This window comes from Paramacrobiotus metropolitanus, unplaced genomic scaffold (assembly GCF_019649055.1).
Source record: "Paramacrobiotus metropolitanus isolate TYO unplaced genomic scaffold, Prichtersi_v1.0 Parri_scaffold0000057, whole genome shotgun sequence".
NCBI classification, from domain to species: domain Eukaryota; kingdom Metazoa; phylum Tardigrada; class Eutardigrada; order Parachela; family Macrobiotidae; genus Paramacrobiotus; species Paramacrobiotus metropolitanus.
In genome coordinates, this window is record NW_026570277.1 from 881,338 (window position 1) to 906,494 (window position 25,157).

Below are 25,157 nucleotides of genomic sequence, written 5' to 3' on the forward strand. Positions count from 1 at the left end.
GTCGTCACACGTCGTCTCGAGAGTGACGTTTTCCAAAAGGCAGGTAACGACGTCGGCACGGCGGAACTGGTTCCACCGGCGGTCGACCACAGGTATTGCGTCGTATACCCACGAACGTCCGCTTTTAGTCATTACGTTTCCATTACAGACCTTCGTTTCTGGCCATCTCACGGCACTGGTCAGCGGTGACCGGAAGTGCTACTTCGAAGTTCTGGCTATTATAGCCTCCGAAAAAGAACCCTTCCTGTATCGTACTTTTCAAAATCATACGACATGCGGAGCCTGGGAAAAGTCGAGTAATGTTCTTGTAGTCGAGAATGTGGTACTTCACATCGTGGGTTTCGCGGATTGGGCTATCAAGCTGATCGCACCTAATTCTGGCTGAAAGGTCAGCGATTCCTACATATTTACTGCGCGAACAGTCGCACAGAGTCGTATTTAATCCGGAAGTACCCGACAAGGTACAAAGCAAAAGAAAAAGAGAGAGCGTTACGAATTTGGGCAGACCAGCGCGCAGGCGTTTTGCCGGAACCGGTGGCGGTGGTGCCTCGTTTTCTGGACCAGAGTCGTCGCTGGTGAGAATTTCTTGGTTTCCTGGTTGAGCCGGAGCAAATACGGGGTTATGAACAGTAAGTCCCTTTTCTGGGTGATTCGTCATCAAGATTCACCGTTACGGTGGATTCCGCGTCGGAATCGGATGGTGCCTCCAAAGGAGGAGGACTATCTGAGCGATTGCTAGCGTAACAGACGCTATCTCGCATGGGGAACATATACGCGCAATGCGGGCACGCGTCGCGCACAGAGCATCGATCATGGTATCTGTGACCATAAATACACTCCCTCATCGGAGGAATGCTTTCGGCTAAAATGACTTCCTCAGTACAAACACACACCTTGTGTCGATAGGCTGAAGCAAGGCAACGAGTGCACAGGAAGACGGGAATACCTTTTCGGTAGAGAACGCGACCATCCGTCATTTTATTGCACAAACCGTTATTTTTTCGGGTATTGCAGAGACGATGGTTGAAAACGTCTGTTGTTCGGGAGAACACTATCGTTCCATTCTCACGATTCTTATTGTACAGTTCTAAATCCGCACTTATCCCTAGGCCCCGTAAGGCGTTGTTTAGTGAAACATTCGCAATTAAAAGTCGCGTCCGTGTCATGATAGGCGACGTGACAGGAATGCTCCCTCGTCGAGGATGGGAAAAGACCGATAGTGACTGCACTATGGAAAGGCAGAAAAGGCATAAGCGCCTTAAAGGCCATCGCTCTGGATTTTTGGTCCGCGGGGACCATTGCCATAAACTGGAAACAGAGTGGGTGATCCTGCAGCTTTCGCATATACGTTTCGCAGGTGTCAAAAAGAATACCCCCGTTCTGTGCAGAAATCCATAACCAAAAATTATTAGCAATGATCCTAGACTCGAGGGACTTAGAGCTCGCATACCGGAGAACTACGCAAATTCGGTCGCTTAGATCGGCGAAAATATCGTCCTCGATACGGAAGTATGAATGCGCATAGTCCTGAGAAATTTTGTTGTTAAAATCTCGTTGATATCGAGCATACGAAGGTTGGCCTCGCGAATAACCTTGCCTGTGCATGGCCCTGGGACTTACAGTGTATGCAACCCTTTGCGTTTCGGGAACGGTGTCCCGCGTGACAAATCTCAACAGTACCGTCATCTGGATGATGAAAGTGTCCGTCCGAAAATATCTCGTGGTTCGCGACCTTATAAAAACATCCCCAACAATAAAGACAGGTAAGAGTTTAGGAGGTAGATACACTCCAAAACGCTGAGCACGATTTTCACACTGTACGGTCGGTGCGGAAAGCTCGGAGTAATTAACAGTTGTAGCAGCACATCTGCCTACGTCATCGTTGCACTGGAAAATTAAGGAGGGCTTATCTGGATCCAAATGAGTTGACGAACAGATGCACATGAAAGGTGCGGGGAACCCGCGCTTCAGGCCATAGTTCCCTACAGCTAATTTCGCAAGGTACAACGACGGGAAAAAAGGTTTTAATGGCAGGTCTGTGGGAATATTCGCGAGCGCACTCAAATACGAGGTAAACTCTGCCAGATTCAGGTCTTCGAGTAAAGTACTATTGACCGTCTGAATGCTCTCAATCTCATCCGGATCAAGAAAAGGTTCGACGTACTGTCTGAGAATCTGCGGCTGAATAAATGTGACTGTGCGCACACTCGGCACCCGCGAAATCACTGTCGTTAGGACATTATTATTATTTGCGAAAACGTCATCCTGCATACGATCACTGACTGTACGGAAGTGATCCACAACATAATGGTTACCAAGGTTCACAGGATTTAGACCCGTATATCTACATAGTGACATCCGACGGCCGCTGGGATCAACGCCCTACAACAAAAGAGAGAGAAAAGTTATTTACGTAAATTACAGGGATAAAAGTTACCTTAAGAAAGAAAGCGGTTTTTTTTTTAAAAAAAAAGATCTTGTTTTTAGTAGCGAAAATATACTCATTTTGTATTTGATTTTAACCGATGATACATGGAACACTAAAATACTAAAACTATTTATTTTTCTCTCTTTTGTTTCAGGCGGTCCGAACGTCGAACCGTCTCAATTTCGGTAGTTCCGGTTGCCGGAACGTCAGGCGGAAGAGCGGACATTAGATCATTTGTTTCTCGACAATTTTCGAGATCAACGTTGTCCAGGTCCCGTTTCCCCTTTTGGAGTGGTTCTGCCAGAGCTGACTCAACATACGGTGTGTCCAGGCGCTCGCTATAGTGGCGCAAGCGCTGCACATGGACAACCTGAGTCTTTGGCCGACCACGGACTGATTCAATTTCGTAATTAACTTCGGACACTTGGGAGGTGATCCTCCAAGGTCCGTGCCAACGAATTAAAAATTTTGGAGAAAGATTATTATCAGGAGAAACAATTTCTTTAGGCGGTCCTTTTAAAAGGACAAGGTCGCCAGGGACAAACGCGTGTTCACGCCGGGTAACATTAAATCGCGGGGCGGTCTTATCTTGAAGGTGGTTTGCCATGAGACCGGCAACCTCGCGTAAATTACTCAAGTACGTCTGAATCTGACTTGGGAGCGTTTCATCAGGTTCCGCAAAATCCAAATTTTCCCCAGGATTCATGACGTTATCAATGGGATGAGTCGGGTTATACCCGTGTAACAATTCGAATGGAGAAACCTTAACCGTGTCATTAACCATCGTGTTAAGGGCGAAAGTTAGTGGTACCACAAGGTCATCCCAATTTCTATGTGTCGGAGACACATAGTGCGCAATCGCCTTAACAAGAACACCGTTTATTCTCTCAGTGAGGCCATCGGCCTTCGGATTGTACGCCGTAGTTGTACGGTGAGTAATGCGCGCTAAGCGTAACAAATGTTGCAAAAGACTTCCGGTGAAATGAGTCCCGAGATCCGTGAGGATCGACCGGGGACACCCATGCCTGGAAATGACTTGTTCGTACAGGAAGTGTGCCGCATTGGCGGCAGTTGCTGCCTTAACGGGTCTTGCTTCGATCCACTTTGTCAAGTGATCCACAGCAACAATTATGTACCGGTTCCCTTTACTGCTCGGTGGGAATGGACCAACGTAGTCCATACCGACGCATTCGAACGGTTGGCCGATTTTGATACGCTGAAGAAACCATAAGGTGGTTTCAGCGGTGGCTTCAACGCCTGGCAGGAATGGCACGAAGAAATGTATTCCGCAACATCATGGGCCATGTTTCGGCCAGTAATATTTAAGATACAGAGCTTCGAAGCACCTGGTAATCCCAGGATGACCGAGGTCATCGTGATATGCCCTTAAGAGTGTGACCTTTAGGGAACTAGGCACCACAATGAGATATACCGGATCGTTGCCGCGAAATACGATCTTATACAAAATTTTCTCCTTTACGACGTAGTGCTGAATTCGCGTTCGAAATTTTGCGGTGTCGGTGGCACCGTTCAGGATTCCCAAGATCTTTTACAGAATTCGTCGGTTCTCTGTAAAGCGGGGATGTCGACCGGTGAATCTGGTACGACTAGGGCGCAAATCTGCGGTAACGGTGATGGTAAAGGTGATCGGGAGAGAAAGTCAGCTACGTTATTAGCACTTCCTTTTCGGTACAGGATCCTTATGTTGTATGGGCGCAAAGCCAGGATCCAGCGAGCGAGACGACCACTCGGGGTCGGCGTTTTAAACAAAGGAATTAAGGAGTTATGGTCCGTCACTACTGTGAACGGTTTTGGACCTCCGAGGTAAAAATGGAATTTGTCAGTAACCGACCAAAAGATAGCAAGGAGCTCTTGTTCGGACGTGTGATAATTCTTCTCTGCATCGGTTAACGAACGACTTGCGTAGGCAACGACCTTGAAGCCATCAGCTTCGCGCTGTGTGAGAACGGCGCCTAGTCCATCGAGACTGGCATCCGTTTCCAGGACGTGCTCCTTTTCATTGTCAAAATGGGTGAGGATGGGTTTTGTAATTAAAGAATTTTTTATATCCTCAAAAGCGAGCTGCGATGGAGCAGACCAATGAAACGTTGTATTTTTCCTTGTTAACTCGAGAAGCGGAGCGGCAATGCGTGAAAAATTTTTGATGAATCGCCGATAATGGCTGGCAGCGCCTAAGAATCCCTTAACGTCCCGGGATACATGCAGGTATCGGACGGGATAGAATAGCCTGGACGTTTTCAGGATCTGGGGCAATGCCCTGGGAATTTACCATATGACCTAAGAATTTTAGTTCCTTTTTGCCAAAGAAGCATTTGCTTGGTTTGATTTTAAGTCCGGCTTCTCGAAGCCGTTGCAAAACGATTTGAAGATTTACTAAAAGATTTTGCCACGAGTCGGCATAAATTTCAACATCATCAAGATACAGTATTAAAATCTTTCCTTTGAGATCGCCCAGGACGCGATCCATCATGCGACTGAAAGTCGCAGGGGCCGTCCGCAATCCAAAGGGCATTACTTCAAACTGGAAAACGCCGTCCGGCGTTCGGAAACAAGTAAGACTCTTGGATGAGTCATCCATCCTGATTTGCCAGTAGCCACTAGCCAAATCAAGGCTAGTAAAGTAACACGAATTTTTCAGACTGTCTAAACAGTCGTCGATTCTTGGTAATGGGTAGGGATCAAAAATAGTATCCTCATTCAAAAGCTTGTATGAAACACAAAATCTTAAAGACTCATCTCTCTTCCGTGCCAGTACCACATTGGCACATCGTTCTGAAATTTCACACGGGCTGATCACGCCCTTTCGCAACATATCTTGGATCTGTCGAGTGATCTCGACCTTTTGCCATTCCGCGAAACGCCGAAGCGGTTCCACGACTGGATTCGCTTCCGGTCTTAAAACGATCTTATGCGTTAGCACATTACATGTGCCCAGGCCTTGGTCGTCCGTCGGGAAGACCTCAGTAAAATCCATTAGCATGCGTACCAGTTCTTTTTGCTGGTCCATCGAAATATCACCGTAGTTTAATTTTTCATAATTGATATCTGAAACTTTTTGTGCAATTGTGGTGGGGCCAAAAAGGTCATCAATGTCATCTGTGATTTCCGAATTATTTTTCATAAAACGCTTCAGGTTTTCAGGCAGTAACTCGTCCAGTGCGACTGCACTGTCTTGAATCTCTTGGTCCGGAACCTCGAGAGTTCGCGTTCCTGTAACTGCTCTGATGGCATCTCTGATCCCGAAATTCTCTGTAACGGGTTCCCGATGCTTAGGGACTGTTTTCCCCTCGACCTCAAGGTTAGTTAGTTCCTGATTCCCTGCGACCTCAGTGGCAGGTTCCTGGGTCTCCGGACTCGAAACCTCCGGGACCTCTAACTTGAATTCTTTCTGAATGCCCGTGACCTCGGTGACGGGTTCTTGGGTCTCCGGGATCCGAATCCCCGGGACCTCGACCTGACCTTTTGAACTTCTTTTGTTCTCGTTGCGATTTAGCAACCCAAAATTAAAAATCTTTTCACGATCGGCTAATGCCCTTATCATACTATCTTGTCTCCCTTCCTTCCCACCTTGGGAGGAACCTGCTTCCAACAACTGTAACCCCTCGGGGACTGCGGGATCTGTACCATCAATTCCCCTCACCGTTTCCGGGGACTGTTCCGCCAGCAGAACAGCGTCGGAAACTAAGTTCTTGGATGCGGCCAAGCCTGGGCTCGCCTTCTTTCTGAGCTCGCCCGGTAACACGGGTTTCTCAGACGGGTTCTCCAGTATTATGTCTACGGCAACTCGTTTGCCTGTCTTCGGGCCATCTCGTGGGTCGGATGGACCGTGTAGAAGGTAAATGGGATTATTAAAAACCGGTTTCCCATTCCCTTCATCCTGACCATTATCCGGGTTTGCAAGGCCCGGAAAACAGTAATAAAGCAAGGGCAAGACTACAGAATCATTACGCAGTGTTTTAGAATGAAAATCAATTTGGATCCGTGTTTGATTAAGGTAATCAATTCCGATTAATACCTCAAATGGAGCTTGTGTTATAACAAATAATTCACATGGCTGTACCTGGCCCAAAACTTCAAGATAGACATCAATCTTTTTATTTAATTTACGTTGAGATGTTATTGTGGAAACGTATGGACCATCAGTATCAATTATTTCCAGACGATTAAGTTTCGCAAAACTTTCTGTAATCAATGAAATCCCTGAGCCGGTATCGAGAATCGCCCGGCACGATATATTATTCACACGAGCCCGACAGATAATTGGACCTACTTCACTAATTTTAAAAGGATTTATGATGAAATGGTCTGTGCGTGCGTCGGTACCACACACAGACCTATTCAGTTTAAAGAAGCGGGTGCGTCCATCGGGAGCTGTTCCCATGGATCTGCCGGTAGGTTACTGTGATAGAAAACTCGTGTCGGATTTGCAGCTGTACCGGCTGCAGGAAAAACTGGAGGGACGGGCGGTCGATTGGGTTGCGGACCACTTGTAAGCATGGGGACGGGCTGTGCTGGACCCATCGCGGGATAATTATTCCCTGGAGGCGGCGGTCCGTAAGAACCGCGAGCTACGGCGTTAGCGTAAGTGCCTCGCCCTCGACCGCGACTGGTCGATCCCCTATAATTTCGACTTTGTGGATTCTGCCAGCAAACACCCTTGAGGTGGCCAGCCTTTCCACAATAATGACATTTACGAGACTCGCGTTGTCGAGTATCACGACGTTGACCACCTGCTTCGAGTTGGCTGAGCCTGGCGCGAATGGCTTCCATCTCAGCTGGATCCGGTACCGCAACGTCGACACGTACGGCTTTAGCTTGGGTATCGGCTGGGGGCGGAAAGTTTCCATAGGACTGCGTTGTCCGTTTAACTGTTTCAGTTTCAACCCGGGGTGGTCGTCGTGAAGGACCGGCACCGGCTTCAGGAAAAGCGATACGTTGACGGTATTTGTAAGCGCGAGAAATGTTTTTCAACCTTTCGAGGAAGTCTGTTGTGTCTTCGATCTCATCGTAGACCGACACGATCTCGGCTTTTAAGCCATCAGGTAAGCCTTGGAATAAATGTAAGATTAAGTCATCCGGTGAGGCGTTTGGATTACGCGTTGTCACGATGCGCGTGATCCGTGTCACATATGCCAAAGGGTCGTCAGTTGAAAGCATTTTCAAGCTGGTTCCCTCCAGATCAAAATCTAAGGGATTTTTCCCGAAGGTATCTTTGAGAGCCTTCTTCAAGTCGTCCCAGCTGTTGTCATCGGGACGATTGACGAACCAGTGAAGGGCGTCGCCCCTGAGACAGGCTCTCAGGCAGCTAAGTAACTGTCCTGACTTCCAGCCATAAAGAGTCCCTTGAGACTCGTATTCGAGAATGAAATTATCTACGTCTTCAAGAAAAGTACCAGTAAACTTGGGCAGATCCCTGATATTGGGAGCACGGAGCTGAAAACCTTTTCCTGCAACCGGGTTAGCGTCATCCTCGTCGCCTGGTGCCATGATATAGTCGGGCTTAGTAATGGCCCGTCGAGGCTTACGATTCTGCTTACGTACAAGAGAAAGCCGACCTTTCACTTCTGTCCAGCTCAGGTTCTGGGTCACTGCGGAGCGAAGGAGGTACCCCGTGGGAGACGACGATAGTGACTCAATGGTCTGACTAAAGGGCAAGACCGGATGAAAACTCACTTCATGCGGTTCGTAGAAAGCCGTGTTATGTAAGTCTGGCTGATCAATGTTGGGCGGGTCGGAGTCCGATAATGACTCAACGACGTTCCCAGGAAGGTTCGGTTCAGGCTTCTTACTACGGTGCTCTCGCCAGAATTTATCGACCGTGGAATCGGAGCTATACTCCGGATCCAGGTTGAATGAATCTGATTACTGAAAAGTTATCACGCGGCAAGGACGAATTATTATGAGAAAAGTAGCAAAACAGGAAGTGGGATTGGTGCCATGATTGTCCAACAGGAACTTATCGGACAGATCACCGAAAGAAGAATTAACAAAAACAGGGCACAGCTGACTTATCAGCTTTTGTCATCCGGTTTCGCACAACAACAGCCAACAATCTTGGTAAGAATTTTTACCAAGTAAACATGCCGGGATGATTCATCCCGTGGTAGCGATTCACGAATTTTTACATAGAATGGATCGCGTTTGGGGAAAAGAAAGGTCATTTGGTAACACACATGTTGTATATTATATGCAGTATAATATTTATACTGCCTAAAAGGAGGCGTACAAAAATAAAATGTAGCTCTATCGAGCATAACCGTGAAATATGAATATATACTTTGTTTTTAGAAATATGACAGAAACAATCAAAGGAAATAAAAAGATACACAAATTGTCAAAACATGAAACTACATAAAAAGAGAAAAGAGGAAATATCACAATCGGTGCGAATTGTGTCGGTGCGCATTTACCAATAACATGTTACAGCAAGGACACACTGTTTCTGTTATATATTGGAAAACATAAAGGTCACCCAGGTTTTGTCGAGGTGCTACTAAATGTGCTCTCCTGGTTTCAAGAATGATGCAATGAACAAAAAGAACCATTGAATTAGTTCGGAAAATTTCAGCACAAAAATCTCCAAATTCCTCAACATCATCACTTTCTTTCGTCTCAAAAGCACTGTGACTTATTCGGCCCGCATCATCACGTGAAACAATTTTATATGAAAAGAACATTTCATATCATAACATTGCAAAGAATAAAATAAAACCATAAAATAGAACTATTCGAATGCAAAAGGAAATTCATACATAAGAATGTTTACAACACGGGCACGTTGCTTCCGCAATATATTTTTGGATATACACATCCGTACTATCTTCACGCACATTAATACCGCTTCCAATAGGATCGAATGTCAAAAGTCAATCAGTAATGCTTCGGGATTATTTTTGAAAAAGGTATCACAAAAGGAGTCAAAAGCTTTTTCGTCAGCGTGGTTTGTATCCCGGAAGAAGCGCCAGTAGATCACGCCATCCGATTTACGGCGACAAAGAACTTTAAAGTCGAATAACATTTCAAAGAGGCATGGGAGAAAGCACAGGGATGCAAAACAATTATATTCATGAAACGAGAATGCACGAAATAAAGGCGATGAGAAAATATTATAAGAAAGAAATTAGTGATTTATTTTATTCGGGAATTTGCAACACGTTGCGTGCACCACCGAGTGATACCAAACGATCAACAATATTCTGTACAAGTGAATCCGTAATTGGCATTTTAAACAAAATCCCTGTATCTTCAGTATCCAGATTTTTCCACTCGACATATAATACAGTCGAATACTGAGTAAAGAAAGTATTACAGAAGGCAGCTAATTCATTGTTATTTTGGAAAGAATAGGTCTGTGACAACTTATGTATATACACCTGATTATTAATTCGTTGAACAAGTGATAATTCGTATACCATATTTAATTTTTTTTCAAAAACGGCCAATGAAATATTTACGAAGGAAATTAATTGGGTGCAAACATTTCAACAATAGTAAAAGGCACACAGCCGTATGACGGCATATAAGACACTTTAAAGTGATGCACTTATATAATGCACGTGCACTGTCAAACGGCTGACAACCGTCGCACGTTACGTTATTGATTATTAAATATCACGACTCACGTTTCCGGTATGTTGCCGGTCCATGCTGCGGCAATGCGCAAAGAAAATGCCGGATGGCCAGGTAATGGCACGGCGATGCCGGAAATAACGGTCGCTGATTAACACAGCATACGGCAGGAGAATAGGCGAGGTAACAAAAGGAGTGACGGCTGTAGTCACCAACAGGTAGTTTCTCAGTCAATGAGGACCATTTGTTACGTAAATAATTGGCAGAGCGAAATAAACGAAAGGTCACGGCGGTAGAATACCGGCCGGTTTTATAGCCTAATATGCTGTATTTAGTAAAACACGCATAAGCGGCAACGAACGATACGGCAAATGCGAGTCAGAAATTGTTGTTCAAGGAAATTAGACTGCACGGCTGTAACTGTGTCAGAAAAAATGGAAAAGCCGCGGTATAAAACGGCAACAAGTGGAACGGTCTATCAGATAATAACATTCATGGGCATATCGCCCTTATGATCAGTAGAAGGCTAGCGCAGGCGAATATCGCTCAAAGAATCTTTACGTGACAGTGGGATCACGCATTATCACTTATTAAGAAGGTAGCAATAGTCTTACCAGTGTCGAAGTACAATAATGTGTCCTGCACTTGTTCCATGTAATTATACAAGTGAAGGCGTGCCCAGCATGTCGTAAAACTGTAAACAAAAAAATTCACCAATGAATCACCGGTGTGCCCCAAAGGCAGTCGAAACTTACGCAGCTAAGACTACGTTGGCGTGTGGATTCTGCTCGACGAACAGGCTTTCCCTGGTGTAGGAGAGCTGGAGCACATCGTCACTAAACAGGTCCCACGAGTGAATGTGATACTCCCCAGAAAGAAGCATCCGGTAAAATTCCTCCGGCGAAGAAATGTACTTGGTGTTTGGTTTGTTGTCCTGCATGCCCAAACGGCCCCAGAAGCTGCAAACAAAGGCGGACATTGTGCGCTTTTTGAAACCAGAATTTCAAAAAAATACCTATTCAAACAGAGCTTTGCCAGTGCTCTGATTCCCGGGTTGGACTCTATTTTGTCGCGCCCCAGCTCAATTCCTTCGTGTTCGTGGAAATCCCGCAGATACTGTTCTTTTTCCAGGTCGGTAGCGACATCCGCTGGCCATCCACTCGCTTCGGTTTTGATCTTGAGAAAACGATCAATGTAGTCCGCAAACAATCGCTCTTCGGACTGTTCAAAATGCCAAACTTCAAATATCTTTTTCACAACATAACCGCGGTCAATCGCAGCGTGTAACTCCGGCGAACCTAAAAAAAGTTCCCGTTGGGGTTTATGTGGGGGTTTTACAAATGCGTAATTCATTCAATACTTACACCAAGTTCCTACGAGCACCCGTTCATCGTTCGTGTGTGTACATGGTGCGTTCTGCTTGTCCTGTGCACAACTGCGGCACAAAGGAAAGACCAGCTTTCCGTTGGATCGGTATGGCAAAACGGGAAGATTCAGATCTGCTGGTGGCAGTACTTCACACTGAATTATCCCGAAGTAGTTGGTGATTGCGTCGAAGTCCTTGATGATGATGGTCGGATGTCCGATGGGGTAGCGCTTGTTCTTATTAACGTAAAGGTACTCGCTGCAAACATCAAAGTAGCGAATCTTTTCGTTGTCCTTCACGCGATGGAAAAGCTTGGTGGCATTAGTGCGACCACCATAAAACGCATCCCGGGGATTAATGGGCTGTCGTACAGTGATTTCTTCAACGAAGGCTGCGAAAAACGGCTCTTGTTTCACAAGACTGTCGAACTCGTGCTCCCAAATCACGCAAAGTTCATGGCCCATGCTTCGAATACGAGCATCCCGTTGGACGGTTTCTTCGTAAATCTTGCTCATGGGCAGGTTTCGGAAAGGATGAATAGTGTCCGGTGCAGTGCATTCAGGGCATCCATGGTACCAGCAACCGTGAAATTCAAAAACTTTGCCGGTAGAGGCGGAGTATCCATCCACAAAATACTGTCCAACTTTGAACTCTGCTCCTGAGGCTCTGGTCTGGATGGGACGATTCTCTTCTAACTCCATCCACTGCAGCCATTTCAGTGCCTTGACGGACTGGTTTCTGTTGGTGTGGTATCCTTGTGGTGGAATCAAACCGATCTGGTTGGCCTTGAGGATATTCGTCCGCCAATACAAACCACATAATCCAGCAATGGTTATGGACGACTAGAATGGACAAATTCCGCTGCTGATGCCCAAAAACAGACTGCGGAACTGGAGGCAACACTTACGAAGGACAGTTACATCGTTGCTGCAGTAGCTGACAAACTCTTTGCGAAATGTCGAAGGTGTTGTCTTTGGCTGCTACTTCCTCTTCGTACCACTTCTTAAAAGAGTCTCTGTCCTTCTTGTTCATAAACCGGTACCCGTACTCCTCCATGGAAGGGAACTCCGTCACTTGGTCCCAGTTTTCAGGGCGATTAAAACGATGTGGGAAAAGGCCTTTAGCGGTATCTGCAATACCGAACGTGGCGGGCCATTTGACAGGCTTTGCGGGTTGAAATTGATGCTGTCTCGAAAGCGAATGTTCAGCTGCGGTACATCTAGTTGCATTATCTTTCCACCATTCATAATCACTCGGGCAACAATACCGTTGGTCAGAAGCCAGTTCATGATGAAATATCCGTCGAATGCCTTCAAATTAACAGCACCTTGTATTAAGAAAACAACCAGCCATCGAAGAACTTACTTTAAAATTATGGGCAATAATGTAATGGCCACGGTGGTCGTCGCTGAAGAGAAATCGGCACAGCTGATCAGTGATGTCGCAAAATCGGTCCATTCTCTCCAGGAAATATCCACTCTTCGCCTTCGTCATTTTGCACCACCTACAGCGGCAACAAAAACAACAGACTGTCGGTGGGGGTTTTGGTGGGGGTAGCAAAATTACATCTGTTATCTCACTGTCTAGTTTCTGTGAACATATTAATCAAAAAATACCAGTGTTTCAAAGTATAAACGAATGCTCAACCAGTTACAGTATTAATACATTTTATTAAAAATTGAAAATTCTTACTATCGGGCGTTGCACTTACTGCAAGATTTGGGTACAGCCGCCCGTCGTCAGCAACGTAAGTCTCGAAGTCGAAAAATAAGAACTGAGCATCGGAGTACTGCATCTTCTGGAACGGGCCCAATTTTTGTGGCTTCATATAACAGCGATGGTCCCCTACGACGTGTTCTCGACAGGTCTTGCAGAACCTTTCTCCACACCGGTGACTCGTTCTTGGTTTTCGTCTCATCAGAGAATAAACAGATCCGCACTGGTCGCACATTTTCACGGTACTGCAGATGCTTCGCCGATTGCGAAATAACATCTCTGTGCTGGGGCCCAACTTATGGTGGTCAAAACAAGACTGTCCATAAAACTTCCGCTTACAATCAGGGCAGGAGAGCATATTGGAAGTGTCCATTGGACAACTCGGACGCAAACACTGATTGCACTGCCCCGTGCAACGATGGCTTCTTCGGTCGTTGTAGCCTTTGTTGCATTCAAAACACCAATAGGCACGATTGAAGAATGCCGTCACTGAGGTCAATACGTCAAAGTGCCGATTATGGAACAACAGACAAATATGTTTTTTCTCGTGTTTTCCACTGTAGACGATACTATTAGCTTGCATGGTGCTGACAACCACAATTTGATATCCAGGGAGTACCTTTTCGAAGGCCGCAACGTCGGCGAGCGTGTATTCTCGGATGGGTAAGCCAGCATCTTCAATGAGTTCCTTGGACAGTGCGAGAATTTCCCTCTTTCCTTTGGCAATGTGTTTGGCATAATCCTCCCGACCATCCGCAAAGGCTTTACCGATTAAAAACGCGCGGGCCATACAAATCTCGTCGTCGTTGTTGACCATAATGACCGACCTCATCTTCTTCAGCTTCTGATACAATAACATTGGGACATCCCGGACACATCGACCAGAGGGAATCTCAGTATGTTCCACAGAGACCGCAAACGAATCACCAATGACCAACTCTTGGTGGGAGTTGAGCACCTTTGATATTTCTGACATCCAACGCTGCACGGTTAACTGCGAACGCAAGGTCGGAGGCGTCCAGATAGGAAAGGACAAATGCGCTGACTCCACCGACACACGAACATACTGGTGATCAGCTATTCCCTCCAGAACAGTAGCGAGAATATAATCCAGCACGGCCACTATTACAGCAGGCGCTTCAATAAAACTGATAGCGTCCAAATCATGCACACTAACCATAAACCATTTGAAACGCATGTTGTGAGTCTTAGAAAAACGGTGCCCTTTGGCCTCGACAGCAACATGTTCGGCCACACGAAAATCCTCAGGGATACTACCACCACCTCCTGCCTGAACGTCATCAAAAACCCAGTCATTCATGCCTGCCAACTCGGCAGCATCGACCATGTCTTCATGCGACAAAACCATTGCCTCATCTTCCAAGACCCAGTCGTCTAAGGCCGCTAAAGCCGCCGCATCAACAAGGTCATCCTCCGATAAGTCGTAATCCATACTTTTTTTAAGAGTAAAAAATCCGACAGAACGAAATTATAAATAATGAACTTGCACAAAGGCAGACTTTTGAGAGTCGAAAAATTACAAGAGCGAAATTTCAACTGTCAGAATCTAACTTTGAGTGATTTTTGGACCAGCAGATTTTATACATCGAGAAGCATCGATTTGCATACCACCCTCCTATGCAATTAGCAGATTTTATTTCACACTGGACACGTACGCGTTCAGTAGTACGATTCATAACAAGGAAGTGAAAACAAGGAAGTAAACAAGCGCAAAAAGCAGAATAAAAGCTAGTGTCCGCGAAGATTCCCGTGGGGGTTCCGGTGGGGGTAGTGAAAACAACAGAAATAACAAAACAATACTAAAATCCATACTAATTCAACATAATGACGTCGTCAGCGTCTTCGTCCTGGTGACTGCTGGCGTCCATGTCCGATTCGGATGCCGAATCTCGGATGGCGTCGTCATCGTCTTCGTCCATGTCCGATTCGGATGCCGAATCTGGGATCACGTCCACGTCGTCATCATCCGACAACAACCAAGTGCGGTCTACAAAGGTCCCGAATACTTATACGAAGCTTAAAAAAGTAACGTAATAAGGAGCAGTTACCTGAATCGGCCATCGACGCATCGTCATCCTCTTCATCCCCGTCGCCTTTGTCCGACCCTGATTCGAAATACATAAAATTTTCTGAGTAAAACATTTTTACTGAACTTACCGAAAACCAAGGAACTGGAATAACAAGAAAATTTTCTCACCTTCCATTTCTTCATCGCTGTCGCAGTCGGTCTCTCCACCGTCTTCATCCCAGTGCATAACCTGCGGCACGGCATCGATGAGCTGGCGGTAGTGGGTGCGGTTCACGCTGTTGTAGCCAAGGTCCACCGCGTAAAGGGCCGGCAAGTCTTTCAAAGGCTTCAGAATGTCGTGGCTGGTGATCCCGTTGTTCGCCAAAGTGAGCCGCTTCAGGTTCGGTGTCGCGGTTGCCAGCAACTCGAAATTGGGTGTGTCCGGGTTGTATCCCAGCTGGTTGTCGTTGAGCTGCAGTTGGGTCAGGTGGGGCAGCGGTGGCAGTCCAAGGACCGACTTCACTCCACAAAAATTGGCCGACAGGCAACGCAGATTCGTAAAGCGCAAGAGCGGCACGTCGAGGAAATCGCTAAAAGGAAATTCATCGAGGATGATGGTCTTGGCGTCGTCGGGCTGGTCAGCCAAGTACGCGAACATGTTAATCGTAGTATAGATAGGAGAGCGAAACATTGTGCAGATGAGGAATAGTATACGGTAACCAAAAGTACAATACTACACACACTCAACAAGTGCACAATACTGTGTAAGTATACAACAATAATTAAAAATTATCATGAATACCAGTACAGTGTACATTGCGTTATATACGTAGAATTTCCTGTGCAAAGTAGCTCAGTTCGGAAGACAAAGACAATTTCCACGATTTGCATACGAGCCGTTGCATAGGAGGCTCGTATGCAATAATCGGATAGTAAGTAACTGTATGCAAGCGGTGGTTGACGGCCATGTGTGCTAACTGCCACCCGCAAGCTGCTACGCCACCTGCACACCGTATCCCACCATACGCAGGACTGTAGCCATAGACATTTTCCCAATTATATGGGCTACAGTCCTTACTAGAATGGGCGTTTCCTATTAGGGACGGGACCTACGTGCTGCTGAGCATGCTATGGAGTCTTCTTCTGCTTGACCTTCGGAAACGGCACATTCTCATCACCCAGAGGCAAGCGTACGTTCCTAACGCAAAGGAGGACGAATTTCCGATGAACTGTGGCTATCTCGCATACCGCTTTATAACCACACTCCATAACACTGTCACTGCGGAAGTTCGGTCCTTGGCGCTCCTGCACGACCAGGAACACCATGACGTGAGGCGCGAGATGGATACCAATTTATCGACTATGCGTCATCTTCTGCAATCGAAAGGCCTCCGCCTACCTCTGATTATAATAAAAAACAGCTGTGCTTCCGTTAAGCTGCCATTTTTCTTGTACTGGGACATCTATTCCAATAAGTGCAATGGGTCGTTTGAATGTAGCGCTTCGAAAGAACTGCTGAGAGTGTGCGATCTACTCGTCCTGATCAACTACCCTGCGTGGAACGTTTTCGCCGAAGTAGCGCGGAGAATACGGCTGGCGCTACCGGCAGCCGAGAAAGTCTTTCTGTACGAAGATAAAGCTCTGTACAACGATAACTTTGTCAGGTGTAATTTGGATAATATGACGAATGCGAATATTCCTTGTTTGTGCATCCGTTCTACGGCACGCCGGTTGATCAGTGGCGCAATTTGTTAGCCGCGACCAACGCCAACTGCACGCATGTCGCCGGGCGGATCTATGGGAAGGTAGCTGCGCTTCATCGACGCTGGGTGCAGACATTGGCATATCCCCATGAATGGACTGGCATCCGCACCTTTTTTCGACTGTGAGTCACTGAGTATCATAGTTATCTTGTTATTTTATATCATAAATGTAATACTTTTTATGTTAAACGCTGTATTGAGGTATTCTCCTGTGTATACCAGGTCGACAACCCGAAGTCTGTGTTGCGGTGAATATTAATGGGAAATAGCCCTTCGGTGTTTTGGTCTACGATATTAGGCTAATTCCCGGTTTGCCGCTCTTTTGTCTGACTATTCTAAAATATGTATGCTCTTTGATCAAGAAATGCTCTTTGATCAAGAAAGTATTGATTAATGGAGTGGATTTAATTAGGAAATCAGCGGGGAGAACATTGTCAGCAACTCCCGTATGTCGAACACACAGTAAACGTTGATTTAACCAGGTTTGAGGGCTTCCGGGACACGGATAACTCACAACACTGGGACACGATGGACCTTCGCCAATTGAACATCTCCGATTTGATCCATGTGACCTTGATAGCACTGGATGCATGTTATGCCAGCTGAAGCTGCCTTTAGTTCGATGATTTTCGGGACGGTGGAAGTCTTGTACTTGTAGCACCGATTACTCTTAATGACGGTGTGGTTTTTCTGTTTTTGTCTCTTGCCGCGTCTGTTTTTCCTTATATCATGTCCTAAGAATACTTTAAAAGCCTTTTTTACCTTTCGGTATGCGCAGAAAGTGCATCCGGAGTGAAGATCCAAAACTCGGCCGAGCAATAACGCGGTAATTCATAGAAACATTGTTGTCTTAGCGTTTTTTTAATGCTTTTTCCAATAAAGCTTTTTCTAGTAGAGCTTGAACTTCCTTGTTGAGGTGCGTATGCCGCCTGGACGATCAAACTTTAACCTGCAATTGTAGCGAACTGGCACAGCATCTTATGGCCTGCCTAGTGGTGAACAGACGCACACTGTTTTCTGAATTAGTTATTAGCGTATACGTTGCATTCCCGAAAATGTTTTTACATGCAGAGAAGCTTTCTATTTCCAGTAATGAGCTGAATAATTGCATTTTATTTGCATTCCAGTTTCATATCAGCTTGCAACTGCCGTCCCGCTACATTTCTGATATTATTTCTAGACCATCTTCTTCAGATAATTATGGGCCATGGCCAAACTCCTCAACGGCAAAACAACAACTTGGCAGGCCGGCAAAAGGGCAGCCAGTCAGGGCGCAGGCAACGCTAAGCTGGTGTTGCATTGTTACGTTTGAAGCTTTAAGTTACCGAACGACCAAATGACCAAACCATGCAAAGGTTGCGCAAGAGGCCGAACGGATAAAGATCCGGCAGTATGCCACACATACTGCAATAACGGCATACATATAACTTTCAATGTCTTTCATTGAGTAATCCTGTTGGTCCTAGGGTAGTGCACCAAATTTTGATTTGATTTATTCAATAGTATTGAACAACACATTTCGCTTATCGCTGTGTATTGCATTAATAAAACTATGCGAGTGTTTCTGCGGTTTAAGTTTACGTTTTCTGCAGCAATTCCACTATGAACGGAACAAAACGGTACTTTCGTCAGCTGTACTCTACTGCACGCGAGGTGCACTACGGAAACACAGTGCTGGTGCAACGTGACAGCGGCCAATGGTGGCTGGGATACGTTCAGGATATTGACGGCGATCATTTCTCCATCGACTTCGATGCCAGCAGCGTCCCAGCGGAATGGATTCATTCTCGACACCTATGGCCGCATCACTGCATCCACAATTTCTCCGAAGTACCTACAGGCGCGACCCTGCAAGTGGCGGTGTCGGACAGCAACGGCGAGCCTATGGTGCTTCGGCCATGTACAATCGCGAACACCTTGTGTCATATGTTCTGCGTTGTGAACGTGAGTAACGGGACTAAAGACGGCGAGCGCGTACTGTCGGCCGGCTACCGCATTGTGCATCGAAGTCAGTTTGTCACACAAGTGCCGGTGTCCGGTGATGGGGGTAGTTTGTTTGGGGGAAGCACCGAGATTTGCTATAAAAAGCATGCATTCCGCTTCGAAAAACCCAGCTTGTGTCGCAATATAGATATCATACCCAAAATTCTGATTAACAGTTGTCAGTTAAGGCTGGGTCCTCGTGACCTGAAATGCGGTGAAAATTGTCGGTTCGAAAAGTGTGTGTGGCTTGGCACCACTTATTTCCACTGTCCTGATCACTTTCATCGTTACTATGAATTTAATTTCGGTTGTCGAGCGTTTGCACGAGCGGGATGTGACACGATCACTTTTATCTGCGCCGAAATCCACGGCGACCCGGAAGGTCGCAGTATGTTTTGGACGGAGGACTCCTTGAAAGAGGCTTGCGAGAAATATCTCAGCCAGCAGCCAGCGGTACAGTCAAAACTGTTCACCACTGTCGAGGCTCGTCGCGGACTCATTGGTACTTTCGAATATGGTCAGTTCGAGTTAAACTAAATCGCAGAAAATGTGCGCATGGAGAAAACGCTACCTTATACTGCTTCACCGAGAACTTTTCGTAGCTTGATTAACTTGAGAACATTACAATATATCTGGTGGTCGTTACAGATGAGGAGGAAACGTCCATAAATGATCTTCCGCCCGTAATTCTGACTTGTATCCTGCTTAATTTGGATGTGGACACCCAAATACGAATACACCGGCAAGTTACTTCGGATCGGTTTAATATTCCTTGGTTTTCTTATCGCTTTACGACAATAACGGTCTCCAGTCAAATTCCCATCCATTTACACCACCGGACTAAAAACCTTTGACAGCCGCGCATGAAAATAGTCAGCTAGCCGATCGTAATGGTTGCTTCAGCAGTTTTGACTACGCTAAAACTCCCGTTTTTAACCCGATCAAAACTTTCGTGGGCGATAAAATGTAACGTAATTACATCCTCACACTAACCCGTAAGCAACATTTTATTTCAGATCTATCCTAGCCTTCTGTGAGCTTATGTTTTCTTGCTTGTGTGACTAACTTTAAGTTCGTTTGAGATTTATTTTTCGTCGAGGGGCGAGAGTCGAAAACAGTATATCTGCTCGTTTACAGAGTGTGCGCTCTGTGGAGGCTTGTATTGATTAACAGCCGCAAACGGCACATCGTTATTGCCCACCGCCCCACATACGCCAGTCGCCAGTGCAGCCGCGAGTATCCCGTTGACTTTTATTATGGCGCATACCATTTCATAACCACGCTCGATAACACCATCAACGAGCATGTTCGCTCGGTGGCCCTTCTTCAAGACCAGCGAGAAAACTCAGCCGAGATCGATCTGGACAGCAAAATGCGGACGGTGAATACCGTTTTGCAAGCCAAAGGCATCCGCTTACCGATTGTCATTGTGAAAAACAATGATCCCAGGGGCCTGCCGTGGTCCTTGCTCATACACTTCGGTCGCAGCCAATACAGTGGGGCGTTCGAGTGCTGCGGGCCAAAAGAGTTGATGAGCGGATGTGAGAAGATGGTGGTGCTCAGATACCCTGCGTGGGAAGTCATCGCCGAAGCCGCAAAGGAAATATTACTCCGGGATGTCGGTTCGACGCTGCCGGCAAGTGAAAAGGTCTTGCTTCAAACCGATATTCAGCTTAGCCTGGGCGCTGTTCCTTCTGTCCACTTCCGCTCTGCCGACACGCCCCTCGATCATTGGCGTAGTTTACTGGCTGCGACCAACGCTACCTGCACGCATGTTCCCGAACAAATATTCGAAAAGGTTAAAGTTATGCATAGGCGCTGGGTGCAGACGTTGGCCTATCCCAATGAATGGACAAACATCCGCACCTTTCTTCGGCTGTGAGTAAAATTGTTTTGTATTAGATATTTTGTACACCCGCAGTGTTGCAGAATAATGGAATGTCCCGAATAAGACCACTGGATGTAGATTTATTCATAGAAGGTGGTACCAGGGAGAATATGGTTGAAATATATAAGATAGGACTAGAGACCAGATCCTGGTTGTCCAGCGAACACCCAGCCGCCGCCTTAACACACAAAAAATATTTTTGCAAACTCTTTAGCGGAAATTTTAATTATATGCAATTAACTAATTGCCATTCTGCATAAATCTCATGCAGAGCGGTAAGTCTTAGCTTTAAGAATTGATTTGCGCAAGAGTTTATTTTTCCAGTTCGGGGCCGAACTAACAGAATACCTATGAGTAACAATTTGTCTAAGATAACTCATAACTATGCATATACACAGCAATTGGTTATCCAACTAGGTTTGAGACTTTTCGCACTAATGATAATCCGCAGCGTTGGGACACGATAGATCTCCGGCAGTTGGACATTTCTACTCTAAGCCATGTGACTGTGATGGCTTTGGATGGATGCTACAAAGACTAAAGCTGTGTTTAGTAAAATTTGTTTGAAGATGATCGCTTCTGTTTATCTGCAGCCCTGGAATTCGCTCTCGACTGCTGTGTATCTGGATGTAAAGAATTTTTTTCTATAATTTGTTGTTGCCGACTTTTTACGTTTTGTTGGTATCATTCACATATTGGCGTTTCTTTACGGTCTTTTTAATGTTAATTCGAATTAATGATCCTCTGCTTTCTTCATTAAATAGAGAGGAGTTTCCCTTAATACCGTACAAATGTATAAGGATTTCGTAACGTTTGTTTGGTTGCAGCTGTGCGCAAAGTTAAGACGTCAGTGGAGATAATAATATTTCCCTGTTTTACAGAGGCAGTTATCAGAATTTTAACCATCAAGTAGTGTGCCAGCGCTTGCGATTACTGCAGCTGGGGCGGCTATTGCCAAATATATTACTAGTACTAATTATCAGAACCAGTACCGAGTCACCTTTACCACTTCTTACCATCAAACTGGAATACTTAGAAGTCGGCTAGCTCAAACACCGATTAGTGTTCATTGATTGTCCGTAGAATTTAATCCAGACTGTTGGTGCATCAAACTGTAAGTACGTTTATCGAGTTACTGAACGCGCCGCTACACTTAAAGTAAAATCGTATGAGTCAGGCACTGTAGACAGAGAAATGGTCAGAGAAAATGTTTTCATTCCATAACGCCCTTTAATTTTGCGCGCTGTACTGTAGAATATCCAGAGTTAGTAATTAAATTAGGTAATTACTGTACATCATGTCAGTGCAAATACAACTTACAAGCGCGGGAAAATCCGTTTTCCGGTCCACTGATACGGATAAACAACGTCTGTATTCACCGCACAAGGATCGCTGTAACCTTTGCGAAAAACTCGCAACAAAACTGGCGTTAACGGCACTATCTGCGGAAGTTCGACACTATCTGCGATTGACTGCACGAACCGAAAGCGTAGAACTGGAATAATAACATCGCGGCTTCCTTCCCGCATACCACAGCGCACAAACGCCGCAGACGATGGCAATGCCGATTCATTGTCCGGATACAAGTTCTCCGACGCAGATTTGATGATGGCTTCCGAAGCGTCGTAGTTGATCATCACACACTGCTGACAAACAGGCATTATCGCAGACATCGACGCCCACGCCAAAGGTCCAGTGCCAGAGCTGTGGTTAATTTCCAGCAAAGCATCAGCCAACTGATCACGGCCGTTCTTCACTATAATTACATTCCCTTGCTTTTTAGTACTGTTTCGACATTCCACGGTCGTGGTAGGACGCAACCGTCAGTCATTTCGTAATGCTGTTTCCGGTGTTAAAACACAAGAATGCATAAGAAAGCTGCGGCCAAAAAAATCAACGTTGCTTTGAAATTTTTTTAAACGTAACATTTCCGGATTATGTATTTAGTAAATGAACAAGCTAAAGTTAACATACGGCACCTACTGAACGAGATTTTATCCTAACTGATCATTTCTGATGTTTCGTCGCTGTTCGACGGTTGGGCAAAGAAGGTCACCCTCTACTTCGGCAGTTCCCCAATTCAAATTACAAAGGTCACGCAGGATCTGTGGAAATCGGGTATTGTCAGGTGTATGCCGTGTATACCGTTGTCAGGTGTAGCAGAATTACCTGGAAAGCTAATCATTTTTTGGTATAGCTTCAATGAAATTTTGTTTCAAGTTTTTAGCGAGAGGAACCATAACCATTCTATGGAAAACGAGTCGGAGCGAATTTTTATGCGGGTCGGCTATAATTTTGACGTTACTGCATTTCACATCACGGTCTCAACGGAAGAACTCCGAATGAGTTAGAAGCTGGACACATACGACAAACCTATAAAAGTTAAATAATTATTTGTTGACGACGAACATACATTAATTTTTTGTAAAATCTGTCCCAACTTGGCTGAGCAAGGCTGTATCAAAATAAATCTTTTTCTGCTTTCATATAAAACAAAGCTGTACTTTGCCGTTGCTTTTAATTCGGCTAGATCTTTCGTACACGGCACGTTTAGTCTGGCCACTGTTCCATGTAATGCCCAGACAGGAAAGACAGCAGACCACAAAATGCAATGTGTGCCTGCTGCCGAAGCTGAACTGAACTGGATATACAGGTCATAGAGATACTGCAAGAGACCGAAACAAAGGTGACCCCTTTTGCCATTCACTTTGCAGTTTGCACAGAGCCTGTGCACGCTCGCAATACTAATTTTAGCTGAGTTCTACCAATTCCACATTTTTAAAGGCAGCACACTGAAAGGTGGTAACGAGCTTTTTCGGCCAGCAATCCATTCCAAATTCTTTGTCAACATGAACGGGACGCCGCGGTTCTATCGCCAGCTGTACTCCAGTGCGCGCGAAATAAACTACGGAAATACAGTGCTGGTTCAGCGTGACAACGGCCAATGGTGGTTGGGATACGTTCAGGATATTGACGACGACCAGTTCTTCGTTGATTTCGATGCCAGTAGCCGAATGGATTCATTCTCGACATCTCTGGCCGCACCGTTGTCCCTACAATTATTCCGATGCACATGTTGGCGTTACCCTACAAGCGGCGCTGCCGGACAGCCAGGGCGGTCCGATGATATTCCGATCGTGTACTATCTTGCGCAATCCATCTTATGCGTTCTTCGTTGTCAGTGAGAATAGTGGTGTATCGGACGGAGAACACAACAAACCGGTCAACTACCGCCTCGTGCATTGGAGACATCTGGCCGAACGAATGCCGGAACACGGTAATGGGGAGAGTTTTTTCATCAGGCAAACTGGGATCCTGTACCGGAAACATGTCATCCGTTTCGACAGAGCCAGCCTGTTTCGCACTTTGGATTTGATGCCCAGGTTTTTGGTAAACCTTTGCCGATTGACACTGGATCGACGGGCATCTGGGAACCAGCTGTGTGGTAAGCATTGTCGTTTCTGGAGGCATACGTGGCTTGACACCTTTGGATTCGAGTGCCATCAGCATCATCGTCAATATCAGTTTGATGTCGGCTGTCGAGTGTTTATGCAAGCGGGGCACTACACGGTCACGTTCGTCTGCGCGGAAGTCCACGGCGACCCGCAAGGTCGCAGTATGTTTTGGAATGCCAGTACCCTGAAAAACGTTTGTGGAATATATTTCAAGGAGCAGTCAGCGGAGCAAATAAAATTACCCAGGATTGTCGAGGCTGATCGCGGCATTCTTGGCGCCGTCCAGTATGGTAAGTTACAACGTGCTCAATGGAATTAAAGGACATTCATACAAAATTTTTTCTCTAGCTCTTGCGGGAAACAACGTGCTCTAAAAATTTTATAGTAACAAGCACCAAATGCCTTTAAGCAGTAGTAGACAGTAGTTGTCTGGATGCTTTCAGGTATAGAAGAGACGTCCCTTAATGATCTACCGCTCCCGGTCTTGTCGGGTATCTTGCTTCATCTGGATGTGCATACCCAAATACGGCTACACCGGTAAATGGCGGTAATGGGTCTGGTTAATCTGGGGAAAGTTTATAACTGTACTAATGTTGCGAAAGGTTAATACGGACAACGCCATTAACTGCAATGTTAAAAATGCATTTTTTCATAGCAGCACTACCTCAGTCACGCTGACTCACGCATAGAATCGTGAGTTGTGACTGATGTTTTCAGGATGAAAGTATTCAGTTGTGCACTGGTGCTTCACATGTGCCGCTTTATTGATTCTAATAGAGCTCTAACAGTTGCTCAAACCTGTACAGCTGCGCGTAAGGGAAACTGCTATGTGCAGGCTTTGAAGAGTTGTCAACTGATGAAACCATCTTTACACCAGCATCGAATACCACAACTTATTTCACACTTCTTGTTACTGAAATTCTGACTCTCGTTGTTCCC

The 25,157-nt window shown here is 45.8% G+C and overlaps 2 protein-coding genes across 2 annotated transcripts; both read right to left on the minus strand.

Annotated features, from left to right (window-relative positions):
• Positions 1-10,544: 10,544 nt before the first annotated feature.
• LOC129592933 (uncharacterized) lies at positions 10,545-14,553 on the minus strand. The gene is made up of 9 exons (XM_055489090.1): positions 13,720-14,553; positions 13,096-13,182; positions 12,965-12,974; positions 12,330-12,514; positions 11,383-12,226; positions 11,034-11,316; positions 10,774-10,977; positions 10,633-10,712; positions 10,545-10,573 (listed from the first exon to the last, which is right to left on the minus strand). The coding sequence occupies exons 1-9, from the start codon at positions 14,551-14,553 to the stop codon at positions 10,545-10,547; spliced, it is 2,556 nt and encodes an 851-aa protein (XP_055345065.1).
• A 379-nt stretch (positions 14,554-14,932) lies between these two features.
• On the minus strand, positions 14,933-16,176 carry LOC129592934 (acidic leucine-rich nuclear phosphoprotein 32 family member B-like). The gene is made up of 3 exons (XM_055489091.1): positions 15,319-16,176; positions 15,170-15,226; positions 14,933-15,108 (listed from the first exon to the last, which is right to left on the minus strand). Exons 1-3 carry the CDS (start codon positions 15,818-15,820, stop codon positions 14,933-14,935), a joined length of 735 nt encoding a protein of 244 aa, XP_055345066.1. The 5' UTR covers positions 15,821-16,176.
• Between the last annotated feature and the right edge of the window lie 8,981 nt (positions 16,177-25,157).